Raw genomic sequence first — 15,112 nt, forward strand, 5'->3', positions numbered from 1 at the left:
GAAACAAATAAGAGGATTTTTCTCCCAATGAAGTTTTATATATACAACAAAAGGTGACAATTTGAGCTAAATAACATAGAACATTTTTGTCCATCCTCGTGAAACTTATTTTAGGTAAACATCAGGCAAGCATGCATACACAATACAATAAATTGAACACAGAACTATAGGGACGGAGCATATATTCTCTTTTTTCATCAATCATAATTCTTCACAATCTTACAATGCCCATGGATTCTCACATGAAAATCAATGATATTTATACAAACAGGTACAGAATTGCAGTAGAAAGCTTTGGCTGCTAGCATGACAGTGAAGGTAACTTTTAATATTTTTTGAATCTATTAATTTACATTTAAGCAAGCATAACACTAATATGTCATAAATTTTAATGCACTGTGAACATGCACATTAAAATTAGAATAACATTTTTGATACACTTTTTACATGTACATTAAAATTAGAGCAGGAGCAAATGTATACATGTGTGACACCATTGGGCATAAATGTCTAAAAGAAGTACACTCTTCCACCTAGAAATAGATACTTGTTTTACATATATATGTACACCTACAGATGTATATGCATGTATGTATGTATACATATATCCTGTGAAAATAAGGCCACTTGCTTATGCTCCCTAATCTTGAATAATGTGGAATTTTAGGGCTTGAGGATCATAACCACATCTAATGATTAAATAAACCATAAAAACCTGTAACTGACCTGACACTGAAAGGTTGAGCCTAATTACTCTTTGAACTTCAGTCTGGAAAGGGCACAATATGCCTGATATCTTAAGAACTCTCCTCTTACTAGACAGGGAAAAATGGAACCTTGGGTATAATTTGTCAAATTTTCAAACTCTTTTCATGATCTTTCTAGTGAAGGTTTTGGCTTTACAGCATTATTATAAATGTGATGACTTCTTGGTGACAGGAAACAATTTAGATGAAAAAAAGAGACTGCTACACAATTTAGATGAAAAAAAGAGACTGCTAAATTCATATTACTAATGTTAATGAATACAGAAAATATTCTCAGACCCCAGATAATGAATTTGAGTGTTTCACTTTCTAACTGAGTAGAAAAGCTGTCTACCTTTTATTTTCTTCCAATAACGTCTGGAGACACCAACAAAAAGGAAAATATATTCTTATAAATCAGAGTACAATAATACTGAACACTCATTGTAACTTCTATGCCTGAGAGATATTTACCAGACTTAAACGTAGCAGTTGATTTACCACTTAAAGTAGCTTACATGTTTTAATACAACCTGTTATTCTTAAAGGTGATGTGGCTTCATCTTTAGAAAAAAGCATCAGTAATAAACATATTAAGCAGTAATAGCTTGGAAAGCAAAACAAAACAAAAAACCAGGAAGAATAAATGTCAACATAGAAAACACAATATTCACTGGTAAAGTGATATTGTTGCTAACTACAAAATTTCACAACATAACAAGTAAGCTTCACAAAAGCATACAAAAGTTTAAGATTCCAAACTAAGATTCCAAAGGCCAAGCTGATGATCCTTTAAGTAGGTTATGACAGCATTATTTTAAATACACGTATGGTTTTAAGACATTCCTTCACATGTCTGCGCGAACAAAAGAAGCAAATACTCCATCTTCCTGGGCCAAGAGGCTTTCTGGAGTGTCATATTCTAAAATATTTCCTCGCTTCATCACAATAACTAGGTCTGCTGTCAGAATAGTGTGAACCCGATGCTGTGAGTGAAAAAACAATAAATGTATTCATTAGAAATTTCAGGACACCAGCCAATGCAAGGGAAAATGCATATTTCACTGATTATTCAAGGACATTCCTTTATCTTGGGAAGCGAGGAGGTGCAAGAAGCACAGCCCTCTTTTTCTTTCTTATTTAAAGTATGATTGATTTACATACTTTTAAACACCAGCCAGTATGGTCTTATATAGGCTGTATTAAATTGGGTGTAGCTAATATAGTAGTTTCATCATTTTCATGGAAATGTGAGTAGGCTAACAAATGTTTGTTAAGTAGTTAAATGATAAGAAGAGTCATCGTGAACCAGTTGGGTTATAGTTTAATCTAGACTAAAATTATCTCTTGAGTAGAGTCAATAATTCCGTGGGCTAACACACAATTTGAAGAACTCTGGAAGGTGGTTCAATTCTAGGAAGACCATGTGGGGAAGTCCATTCTGGCATGCAGCGTTAAAATGAATTATCCAGGACTTTAGGTAGGCATGCTGTCTCTTTGCCTTTAGAGATCACTGCCACTCATTCATTCTCTCTTCCCACATGGTACCCTCTGGAGAGGTGTTAGTAATTCATCATTATAAAAGCTACCTCCTACTGAGCATATATTATACATTAGGTACTCCACACACATACTTGTTAATCATCAGAACATTCCTCGAATGTGGGTGTTATCTCTCCCCACTTTATAGGGGAGAACGTTGGGGTTCATAGAGATAAAGCAAAAGCGTATCACACAGATAATAAGTAGCAGAACCAGCAACCACACCAGACTTATTAACTTCAAAGTGTGAGCTATTTCCACTCTGCCATCAGACCATTTTGTTGGGAGGATCTGGTACTTAGAGGATTGTTCACCTGTCATTCTTAGCATCATGGTTAAGAATGCAGGCTCTGGGGCTTCCCTGGTGGCGCAGTGGTTGAGAGTCTGCCTGCCGATGCAGGGGACACGGGTTCGTGCCTCAGTCCGGGAAGATCCCACATGCCGCGGAGTGGCTGGGCCTGTGAGCCATGGCTGCTGAGCCTGCTCGTCTGGAGCCTGTGCTCCGCAACGGGAGAGGCCACAACAGTGAGAGGTCCATGTACCGCAAAAAAAAAAAAAAAAAAAAAAAAGAATGCAGGCTCTGAAATTAGAATGGACTCATGTTTTGGTTGTGCAATCGCGAGCAACAAACAACTTTTGTATGCTTCACCTTTCACATCAGTGAAATGACGGTAGTCATAGTACCTGCCCTGGAGAACGGTAGTAAGGATCAAATGAGATAATCCATGTAAAAAAAAATTCAGGACTTTGTCTGATACATATGAGCAAATAATAAATGTCAGCTACTACAATTTTTTTATCATTAGGATTTACAAGGGAAAAGTCTTTGCAGTGGACCTTTTCACTACTCTTGCTAAAATAAGTGCTGTCCAATAGAAATAGAATGTGAGTGATAAATGTGAGGCACATGTAATTTTAAATCTCTTAGGAGCCACCTTTTACAAGCACAAATAAACAGGTGGAATTTATTTTAGTAATGTATTTTACCAATATACCCCAAATGTTATTTCAACATGTAACCAATATAAAAATTATTAATGAGATCTTTTACTTTCTTTTATTAGTATTAAGTCTTTGAAATCCAGTATGTATTTCACACTTACAACACCTTTCAATAGGACCAGCCACATTTCAAGTGCTCAGTAGCCACAGGTGGCCAGGGCCTACCATATTGGACCTGGACTGAACAGGTCAAAACATCAACATGAAGATGGGATTGCCAAACCTAGAAATATCATTTGTTTAGCTGATACACAGTCTTCCAAAGTGTCTTCTCCTAACAACCCAAAGTCCAACCTAAAGCCATCCCCAGAAGCAAAGGCTTGTCACTTGCCCTGGGCCATGCAGATGGGGTAGTCTCAATGCTCATGCTTTCAGAAAAGCAAGCAATCCTGGCTGGCACTCACAACTAGAGGGGAAAAGCAACATGACTATGGAATGTGATAAAGATGACAGCTTAGAACATTCACCACTATTTTCAACTTCCATAGACAAACCTAAATCATTCACTAAATACAGGTAATGAATGGTATATATTTAGGAATTATCACACATTGAAGGATAATGTTTACCTATCTTTGAGAATGGACCAGAGCCACTTGCATCCCCATGCATTTAGAAAAAAAATAAACATAATGAGCTATTTAATAGCTGCTATGCATTTCCTTCAAAAAAATTAGCTCTTCAATAACCATATCATAGATATTAAAAAAACCTGGCTTCTAAATCCATAAACAGAATATTATAAACATTGCTTTGATATTCTAAAATAATGTTTACTTTTAAAAATATTGAAAAACTTGGCCTATAGAAATAAATATATCAAGTGTTTATTCTATTACTCCAAAGTATTTTTCACTTGATGAAGTGTGGTATCAATTGTCATAGCAATGATGAAATTTTCAAAATGCTCCAGAGAAATTAATTTCATCAAGAGTGAAGAATAGATCACCTTCCTTAAAAAAATGCCATGCACTATTTTGGGGTATGAGCGCTGCTTTTTAGAAGCCTGAGAAAGTTATCTTTAAAGTTATTCCACAATTTTCAGAGGCAGTTACCAAAAGTAACAGAACAACTTTTATCAGGGGAGGAAAAATAGTTACTCTTAATAGAGCTGAGGATTGTTGTACAAAGGGTCTACCACAAATTGGTGGAGTTCTCCTTCCTATAAGCCTGGTAAAAAGAGTTGATCCCACAGTAATCTGTTCTCCTCCACAGCTTTCTGTGTGTCCAGGGGAGAGAACTCTAGGTATCCTGGTGGTCACCTCCACACTGGTGGTCTTGAAATGAAGAATGGGTAAAAGATATACAAGTACACAGAAAAGTATCAGTGAATGTAGGAGAACAGAAATCAGGTAAGAGAACATAATTTTTTGATGAAAAAATACAAATTATGTTCAAGTATCTTTCAGGTGTTGACTAAATGGGAGCACTCAACAATACCATGCTTCATGCAGAGTAAAGAAAACTAGTTGTTTGAGTAAACAAAGGTCTGTTTTTCCCCTTTTAACCTGCCTTTTTCAGGGGAGCAGGAAGGTCTTCCTCCCCATCTCTTCAGTGAGAAAATTCTGGAAAATATTATAGAAATATTTTTCAAGTTAGCCAATTCTCTCACCCATTAAGTCATTCACACTTTAGTGTGAATGAGTTAATCAAGTGACTCCAGGGTAGAAAGAATCACAGAGTTCACTGGGAAAGTGAGAGAAAATGGATTTCTTTTTACTTAGACCCAGTTTACAGAAGGTGGGCCCTGATGGGGAATCATTTCCAGTCACCTTGAAAAAGCTGCACTTCAAAGGGTACCCTTTCTCCCATGCATCATTCACAAAACTGGAAGCGCAAGCAAGCACTCCATACATAACTCCTATGACTCAACTGTTAAACTTAAGTAATTATTAAGTTAAACAATGCATTCTTCAGGACAGGTAAGGAATCACGTGTACGGTACTTTAAGGACGCTTACAGAACATCCTCAAGGAAGAGCGAAATTGTTCCTTAAGATAGAGGTAGATCTGGGTCCAGGTTTTCCGACTCTCTCTCTCGTGCATGTGTACATTTGAAAACATATTCAAGTGCCTCATTTGTATTGAGTACGATGGCACCCCAGTTGAACCGATTTGTATAATAATACCCTGTAGTTGGTTCCCTCAACATCTCCCTCCCCTCTAATCTCTGCCTTTGCTCGGCCTTACTGGGGGGAGGTTGCTAAGATAACTACCAGAGAATGGGCTACTTGGCAGAGTAGCTCAGGATGTCTACTTGTTGGTCATCACCAAAGTGGAAAAGAGGCCATTCTTGAGAGCGAGCAAGTTCGGAACAGTATCACACTCCACTAATATGCCCTCAGATAAGACTAAAACAATGCCTGCATCCAAGATTGAAGAGACGCGGTGCTGGAGAGAAAAGAAAAATGGAAAGAAGAGAAAAGAATCAGCAAGAGGGAAAATGTCTAAGCAATTCATTTAAAAAGTAGTTCTGTTAAATTTAAGCCTAAATGTCAGTAAGAATCCATCCATCTGCAAAGAGGAAGAGAGAAAAACATGGCCTCTTTGAAGTAAGCTATAATGGGCATTACAAAGGCCCTGGCAAGGCAGAACAGCTGTCTCATTGTTTTTTTTTGCAAACAGCTAAGTAAATAGGAACATAGAAATTAAGTGCAAATAGTAGCAGACAAGGGAGTCAAACCAATGAATTTTCCTTCTGAAACTGATCATCAGACAATTCGATTATTAAAAAAAATAATAATCCCATATAAACTGCCATCTGTTTCTGGTGAAAAAGTACAGGCCATGACCTGCTGGAATCCCGAGACTGAGAACGTTCTTTCATTGTAACCTAGCAGAGGAAGGTAGAGCAGACAGCTTGGAAAAAAACAGTGTAAAGGCTTTCAAAGCATAGCTGTTCTTTTTTTTTTTTTTTTTTTGTACAGATACAGAAATATTAGCAGAGAAATACATGATTCAACACATTTTAATTGCTCAAAAATAAAGAATATTGAATCTTGGAAGAAAAACCAAAGAGCAATAAATCAACTCTGTCGCCCATACTTACAGCTATTGTAACAACGGTGCGGTCTGCAAAAGCTGTCATTACCACTTTCTGCAAAATGTTTTCCTGCCAAAAAATAAATAGAGTCGGAATTTTCTCTGGACTACTTTCTCTTGCCATAATATTGATATTGTGTCCACAAGAACAATGCTTCAACATGCCCAATCTCTTCTGAGAACTCTCACTGCTAAGTCTTCTGCAGAAGGCCTAACAGGGAGCAGTGCCCAGCAGCAAGCTCTGGCTGGCTTCTGTAGTGTCTTCAAAATGCAAATAAAACTCAGTTTATCAACTAGGAATGACTGATAGATTTATTGCCAGGAAACTGAATGAGGAAAATGAAACCAAATGGGTGTGGAAATGCTCACTTGAGTTATGCCATAAAAAGGATGTATTCAAACCTAATAAAACCCTAAAATAGTGTTAAGTTTTGTGTCAGAAAAGGAAAAAATAAAGTACATGCTAAAAATTTGGATTTTGACCCATAGAAGTACATTGCAGGCAGGAACTATTTTTATTCCCACCACAAACCGTTGCTATCATTATATTTTAAAAGATGTCCTGGGTAAAGATTCTACCTCTCTCCTGGAAAAAAAGCTCGATTACCTAAGTCTTAAAGTGAAGGAGCTATTTCTTCCAATCACAAGGTTTATTGCCAATTAATTCATTCTTATTCTCCCTCTTTCTCTCTCTCTCATCTTTACTGAGGCAGTACTATCCTTACAATAAGCCACAATATTGTAAGAACTTAGTAATTAATACTAATTAATTAGTATTAATACTAATTAATACTAATTTTGATGTAGTTATGTTTACTTAGTGAAATGGCTTCATTAGAAACTTCATTGCTTTCAATTATCTTAACTCCGAGAAGGATATATAAACTTTGAATAGGTACTTTAACTGATTAGTCTTACTTAATACAAATAAATGATGTCAAATTAGCACCTCCATATATATGGCTCTTAATAATCTTGAAACTGTTTCACCTTTTTGGGTAGTTTTATTCAATCTAAAGTGTACAGTAAGAAAAGAAATAAGATTTTTATTTTTGTCCTTTCTGATACCAAACTTTTAATATCAAGTTAACTTTTATAAGAACAACATTAATTGATAGCAGTTCAATGTGATATTTTCCCCACTCAATCACAGCCTTCCAGACAGATCCTTCTTGGACATATTTGACACTTTTTTAAATTTAATTTTTATTTTATATTGGAGTATAGTTGATTTATAATGTTGTGTTAGTTTCAGGTGTACAGCTAAGTGATTCAGTTATACATATACCTATATCTATTCTTTTTCAGATTCTTTTCCCATATAGGTTATTATAGAATATTGAATAGAGTTCCCTGTGCTATACAGTAGGTCCTTGTTGATTATCTGTTTTATATACAGTAATGTGTATATGTTAATCCCAAACTCCTAATTTATCCCTCCCCCTATTTGACACTTTTATGATTTCTTTCAAAAGGCAAAGTTTCTGCCTCATTACCATGAATACATTGAGAAGGCCATTATTAATTCTAGCCAACATTAATTATAATGACTCCATCTTCAAATTGTGTTAGAAAATGATTGGTTTCAACTACCAATAGATTCCATTAAATAGAGATTTGCATACTTCATCTTAGAACTTCCATGACACAACACTTGAATACAGTACAGTACTCTCATCAACTGAGCCCTGGAATTTTACTGTTTTGAGGATTTATCAAAAAGTGATGACACTGAAAAAAATAGATATATGTGTATGTATAACTGAATCACTTTAATGTACACCTGAAACTAACACACATTGTAAATCAACTATAATTCAATAAAAAGAGGTAGAATGGAGAAAAATAAAGTAAAATAAAATAAAACTAGAAAAAAAAGTGATGACAAATTTATATGATGTTTATTGACGATAGGAGGTCCTTTAAAAGAAGAGTCAAGTCTCCTTTACTGAAATTCTGTTGTGCAGTATTATTGGTTGATCAAGGACGTGGCTGAGAAGATACTCAAAACAATAGTACTGAGCATTCAGAATCCAGTCAGGAAAAATAAGTTGTAATTTTCACATGCATTTCTTCACCTCTTCAATTTAAAGAAGCTTAGATAATGCACTCACTGTGGCCATGTCGATGGAAGCTGTCGCCTCGTCCATGATGAGAATACTGCTCTTGCGAACAAAGGCCCTGGCGAGGCAGAACAGCTGTCTCTGTCCAACGCTAAAATTCTCCCCACCTTCAGTGACAACTGCATCTAAATCAAAAAAAGAAGCAAGGACTTCATTAAAGAAATGATACTAACATTTTCCTTGGGCAAAGTAGTGGAAAACACATTATGTCCGACAAGAACATGCTGCATGTCACTTTGTGCTGGTGCAAGGATTTCATATTGGAAAAGCAAAGAGGAACTTTAACTGGGGAAAATGAAGATGATCCTGGGTCACCCTGTGTTTGAAAACAGGTGGTAAATTCCCTCCTTATAGTAGGATATAAAATACTGTTAAACATTTTAAAGACTGGAAGACCTTGGAGATTATTCAATTATTTAATATAATTATCCAAGGCCCAGGGAGATGATGTGGCTTGCCCATGACCACCTAGTTAACTGGTAGTAGAGCTTGATAAGAAACAGAATATTTTCAACTCCAATACCTGTTCTCCTTCCATTATATCATCCCCCTGGACTTTAAGCTCCTAGTGGGTAAGGACTGGGTTTGTTTTTGCTTATCAATGTATCCCCAGTACTTATCACTTGGCATCTGACATAGTAGCTGAATGAAACTTTATTGCATGTATAAGTGAGTTATGTCCCCATTATAGTTTTTTGTTTGTTTGTTTCAACCACATTTTATAAAGTACTACTGTGAGTTTAGCTTAAGTTCTATTTCCAAAATAATCTATATTATTAGGATTCAAACACTTTTTAGTGGGGCTCTGAGAGGAAATTTCTATTGATTATTACCTCACTGCATCAAATTCTTATAATTTCTCACGCTTGGAGGCTATGCATCTATTCTCCAAATTTTAATGTATATAATAAATAAAAAGGAAGCGGGGCATGATGAATGTTCTTCACTAGAGTTGGCATGAACCAGATCATTATCAAACCACTGATGTAATCTTTATTAAGACAATGAGCATAAACAATATTCAATTACATAGTGTAAATGCAATTCCCTGTTGCTTACACTGTACCATAACCCCCAAATACTATGCTCATGATTCAAAACAGGTGCATGTAGGTCTCATGTTAGTGAAGAGAACTATAAAGATGTAATTGTCTGCCTTTCCAATTATTAGTGGGGGGAGGTCAGAGTCTCTAAATACCAAGGAAAAAAGGTCTGTAAGCATTATCATAAGTAGACTTTTCAATTTTTCAGTACATTTGCTGGGCTTTCCAGAGCAGACATCAAAAATTATTATGGAAAAGTTCACCCAGACCTCTGCAATTACTCCCACGGTGACACAGGCAAAGTCAGTAAAACTATCCTTAAAGACACGCTGCCCCAATTTCGTTTGTGGGATGCCTTTTCCTTGGGACTAAATTATAATCATAAAAGGTATTGTTTTTGAGTCTCCTTTCCCAAATAAACTAACAAATAAATATTATGTATTAAATTTAGAATATCAACCAACTATTATCTTTCTGATGCTTTCTTAAATGTGTTCAGGTTTTAAGGAAACAGAAGACCAAAACTACAGATGTTCGCTTTTATGAATAAAGACTATATAGGGAACTCTCTCGTTTCATTAATCATGTTGTTCTTTCATTATTCACATTGCTCCTTTGTTTTTATCATCGGTTATTTGCCAGAAATTATACTACATCTGGGACTGAATTTAACTCAGGGATCGTTTGAGTACATGTTTCATATCTTACACAAGTATCCAAACTGATCCTGCAGCTAGGTAATAGAAAATAATGTCTTCCAAAAAATTATGTTATGTAAGTAAAAGGAATACGCCCTCCTGGCAGCAAAGAAAATGGCTGCTACTGTGGAGAAAATACCTGCTTCTAAATGGCACCAAGTACTCTCGCACTCCGGATCATGTAAATCATGTGAGCAGAATGACCACAAGGAAACATTCTAATTAAAGTGATCTATATCCATCAGTGGTGGAAAGACTAAAGAGATAAATGTATTAATTGGAATATTTTGGCCTGCTCGCATAGAACAGAAGGTTATAAGGTTTCATCCTCTTGCACCCCCTGCAAAAACACTAGATTTTGAAGTGTCCTAATGACCTTTAGGAGATTATTTTAAATATAAGGAGATTTAACACTAGAATTATGTGATTCCAGCAAAAAAATGTAGATATGTAGAATTCATTGCATATGTAAAAAATAAATGTATCATTTAGAAAATATACCTAGACCTCCTGGTAGGGATTTGACCATATTCTTCAATTGAGCAATTTCTAGAGCTTCCCAAAGTCTGTCATCCGTGCATTTGCACTCCGGATCTAAATTAAATCTGTAGGAAAAAAATCAGTTAGTTAGTGAATAAATTTTAAAAATGATTTTTAATGTACATTTGCTTACTGCTCTTCTTTCCTTAAAATGTAAATCCTATTTGTTTTGGTTACTGCTATATGCCCAGGATCTACAACAGTGCTTAGGATAGAACAGGCATTCAATTCATGCTTGATGGGTGAATGAATGACCTGAATGTATGGGCAATGGTTTTCGATGATATCATTAGTAAGTTTAAATCCATGATAAGATTTGATAAAATTCATTAAATTGGATACATCTACTTTCATATTATGTTTAATATAACTTGAATAGTGACTAGCAAATTATTCCTAGAGAACTGACATTAAATACATAAATCTATATGGGAACATGCAATGTTATTTCAGATGAGCTATGCTGCACCAACCATAATAACACTATTCATAATAAATATATTCAGAGATATAGATTTACTATAATATTACTAAATAATCTGATACACCCAGAACTTTTAATTAAAGTAATTTTACAATTGAATATGGAACAATCTTACATACATCTTCTCTTCAAGACAAGGAATATTTAGTGAAAGGTGGCAGATAATTTGCAGTTAAGTAGATAGAGGAGGGGAGCAAGAGAGAACAGAGGGTGGATGGAATGAGAGCCATGATCTGGTGGATAATGACACAGTGGACTTTGGAGTTGGACAAACTTTATTTGGAATGGCAGTGTTACCACTTACTAAGTATATGAACTTGGCCAAGCTACAGCTTCTCTGAGGTTCAAAATCCTCATCTGTAAAATGGGGACAATAATATGAACACTAGAGCAGTGCTCTGAGGATTTGATGAGATGAGATATCAATATTTAAAGGACCTAGCAAAGAGTAGATACCTCCATTTTTTTTTTCATGAGAAACCACAAACCAGGCATGGAGAAGGCTGCAGCAGCTTCTTCAGAGCAATTTCAGCAGAAGGAGAAGTTGTGGGTGATGGGAGGGAATCAAGGTATTAACCAAGCTCAATATCTGCTGAGGCCAGACCAGACACACAAGAGATAGGCAAGGTGTCTGTAGGGTGGACACCTCAGAAATGTCTGCCAAGAATCACTTTCCCCAAGTACAGAGGAAAAAGTGATGTTTGTAAGGTCGGATAGAAGAGGTGAACTTCTGGAAGCACAAAGGATGGGCTTCTATAGGTTAAGTTAGCCACTCTAGGTGCCCCAATCCAAACTGTGGGACAGAACATTTGACCTCATCATCTTGGTGACAAACTTTCACACCTACCTGGAAAGCAATTCTGAGTAAAACCCTCCTATGAGCCAAAGGGTAAGTCCTGAGGCACATGAGTTTCTGCTGAATACGTCACCTACCGAATAGAACCGCTGAACAGGATCGGATCCTGCAGAATGATTGAAAGTCTAGAACGTAGTGTGTGCAGCGGCAGTTTTGAAATGTCTATCCCATCAATGACAATCTTTCCTGTTAAAGAAAAACAAAAATGGCAGCATGTAGTAAAATCATGAGTAAAGTAATATTTGTTTACAAATTGGAAGTACTTTCCTAGCTCAGAACTGAAATTCAGAAGAGGAAGCTTTCCATTTAAGTATTAAAAACATCATGATATGTCTCTATGAAAAATATACATTTCGGTGATATTTGCTCTTATGTATTTTCTCCTAAAGGGATTTCCACTTTTTATACAGTTTATGTGGTTCATACAAACCAAAAGTACTTTTTTCCCTCAGTGGTCCGCTTCCTTCCAATATTCCTTTATCCTATTCTTGGCTTTATTTTCCTTCATAGGACATTCTATATACATTTACTGATCTTTTTTATTGTCTCTCTCCCCCAACTAGAATACAAGATCATTGAAGATGGGCATTTTTGTCTGTCTTATTCACTCATTTATTTATTGAACAGTACAATGCGTTACAAGTAAGAAAGTAAATTCTCTGACATAGGTATCACATTTTAGTGATTTTTTCCACACTGTACATAGACTTGCACAATCTTGATGTCCTTGCCTTTCCCTGATAGATTTATTTTATCATATCGCTTTGTGCAAAGACAATATTGCTCTATGAGATGAGAATGCCCAGAGAAGAATGGCAACTGGAGTCCCTTTTCCAGCTGGATTTAGACCCCAAAGCAGGCAAGATGTCAGCTTAAACTTTCTTTCAAGAATAATATATTATCTATTAAAATCTCAGTCACTTCACGGTATTAAAAAGACAGTCATCATAGTCCTCATGGGGCCTGAAATGATGTTTGTGGACTCATGAGAATATGGCTAATCTGTTTCATCATAGCCACAGTTTTTTAATGAAAAGTTTCAATCAATTGTCTTTGGATCATGTAATTGGCTTATAATGCAAATCCCACAGAAAATCCTTAAAGTATCTATGTCTTATTACCAGCCATAGAAAGAGCAAGTTGCTCACCTAGAGGCAGATACTTACCCTGTCACTGAATCTAAGCCCCAAAGAACCTGCAATGACCACAGTTCAACTTTGTTGTTCATAAACTGACCTCTTTATCTCACAGAGCTGTTGTGTAGATTAAATTAAATAATATAAACTGTCAAAGATGATAAAAATGTGGGGTACTATCACCATTATCACAATCATTACAGATAATAATAGCTAAGTACTTCTTGAGCTGATGGTTCTCCTTTCATTCAAGATGGCGTTATGTGTTGGCCTATTTATAGGCCACTTGACAGACTAAATAATGACATATTTTTTCTAAAGCAAAGATTAGATTACTTCCATGTTCGATATGATTAATAATTTTGTGGATGAATAAATAGTTTTGTATATTGTCAACATGTGCTTGTCACATTACAGCAATGGTTGCCTTCTAACAAAGTGTTCAACATAATTAAACCATGTTATTAAGAAGATGATGGCAGAAGTCATGCACCAAAATTAAAATGCAGATTACTTATCTTCTTTTTATTCCTTTGATGGAAAGATATATATATATATATAGTTTTCAGGAAGCGAGACAGTCTTTTTCTCTCTTCCTTCCTCTTGAAATGCCACCTCCATCTGTTGCTATTCAAAATGGATGGCCTTGTTTTCATTTTACCAATTTAATAGAATGGTCTCATAATAATATCTAGAGCTGAGTTTAGGGCTAATAATTTTATTTTCCCAATTCTATGATTTTTCTTTACTCCTAGACTGTTTATATGGGTTACCTGTCTCAAATCATGGGTTTCAGGACACAGAGTACTTATAAATATTTACTTTTTATTTCTGCAGGATTAGGTAAGTCGATGTTGCATTTTTCTTTTAAGGAAGAGCATCACACAGCTAATGAAAAAGTTTAGTTAGTAACTCACCATCAAATATATCAACCATTCTGAAGAAAGCCAGAGATAACGATGACTTTCCACTGCCAGTGCGACCACATATGCCCACCTAAGAAATCAACTGTCACTCAGAGAGAAGAGGACTCAGACAAAAGATAGAAAATAGGCAGAAGTATTTTTACCTTAGGTAAGACACCATGATGAAACTGCAACTCTATGTAAACAGTTACATTAAAATAATCATTTTCTTCTCAGATCTCCCTTAGGAATTATCATTATTAAGCTAAAAACATGGGGTCTTCAACAAATCTTCAATGATTCCACTCTAACTCTTTTGATTTCTATGTGGGTGTGTTGTTTTACCTTTGTGGCTTCATTTTTGCATTTAGTATATTGTTGACCTAGCAAACAAGTGTTCCACTTTATCTTAGAAGTGATGATTTTATAACAAAATGTAAAATGAGCCCATTTTTCTGCACACTTGCTCTTTTTACAATAACTAAAATAAATCATTTTGGGACTACAGCTAGTACAAACACAAAGGTTCTTAAGGGGATATCTGGAATGGTCATGAGCCAAAAGCTAGAAATTTTGAAAAACATGCCTATTGTTCACTTTCTTGATATTCATGGGAGATGAATGAATGGCAATACAACTTAGAGAATGTATGTTATCTGGATCCACTCTCTCCCTTTTCTCTTTTGTGCGATGATCTGACCTATAAAGTGTAGGGAATATAATGGGAGCCCAGTGAGGCTGTGGTTGGCTGGGATGTCTAAAGAGCTCAGGTGGTAATGGAGTGGTTCCATCTGAGGGTTTGTATGAAATAAATCAAATGGCAGTGAATTCCATACCTTTTGCCCAGGTTTGATGTAAGCCTTGACGTGTTTAAGAACAGGCTTCAGATTATTTTCATATCTGACACACAGATCATGAATCTTGATCTCCCCTTCCTGAGGCCAGTGTTCTGGAACTTGAGAAGGATCTGGGGGGTGGAGATGGGGTAAGGGAAGA

The 15,112-nt window shown here is 35.8% G+C and overlaps 1 protein-coding gene across 3 annotated transcripts in view; it reads right to left on the bottom strand.

Annotated features, from left to right (window-relative positions):
• Nucleotides 1-1,594: 1,594 nt before the first annotated feature.
• ABCC9 (ATP binding cassette subfamily C member 9) overlaps nt 1,595-15,112 on the bottom strand; it is a 140,680-nt gene continuing 127,162 nt past the window's right edge. For 2 of the 3 annotated variants that reach the window (XM_060111829.1, XM_060111832.1), the window contains 7 exons: nt 14,953-15,083; nt 14,129-14,207; nt 12,153-12,261; nt 10,697-10,800; nt 8,446-8,579; nt 6,339-6,401; nt 1,595-1,732 (listed from right to left, as the gene is read on the bottom strand). In XM_060111829.1, coding sequence (XP_059967812.1) covers nt 1,595-1,732; nt 6,339-6,401; nt 8,446-8,579; nt 10,697-10,800; nt 12,153-12,261; nt 14,129-14,207; nt 14,953-15,083 — 758 coding nt within the window. Of the gene's footprint in view, nt 1,733-5,542; nt 5,681-6,338; nt 6,402-8,445; nt 8,580-10,696; nt 10,801-12,152; nt 12,262-14,128; nt 14,208-14,952; nt 15,084-15,112 lie in introns of those variants that run through there. The other variant, XM_060111831.1, reaches the window with a different exon arrangement.

The sequence above is a fragment of the Mesoplodon densirostris genome, chromosome 11 (assembly GCF_025265405.1).
Source record: "Mesoplodon densirostris isolate mMesDen1 chromosome 11, mMesDen1 primary haplotype, whole genome shotgun sequence".
NCBI classification, from domain to species: domain Eukaryota; kingdom Metazoa; phylum Chordata; class Mammalia; order Artiodactyla; family Ziphiidae; genus Mesoplodon; species Mesoplodon densirostris.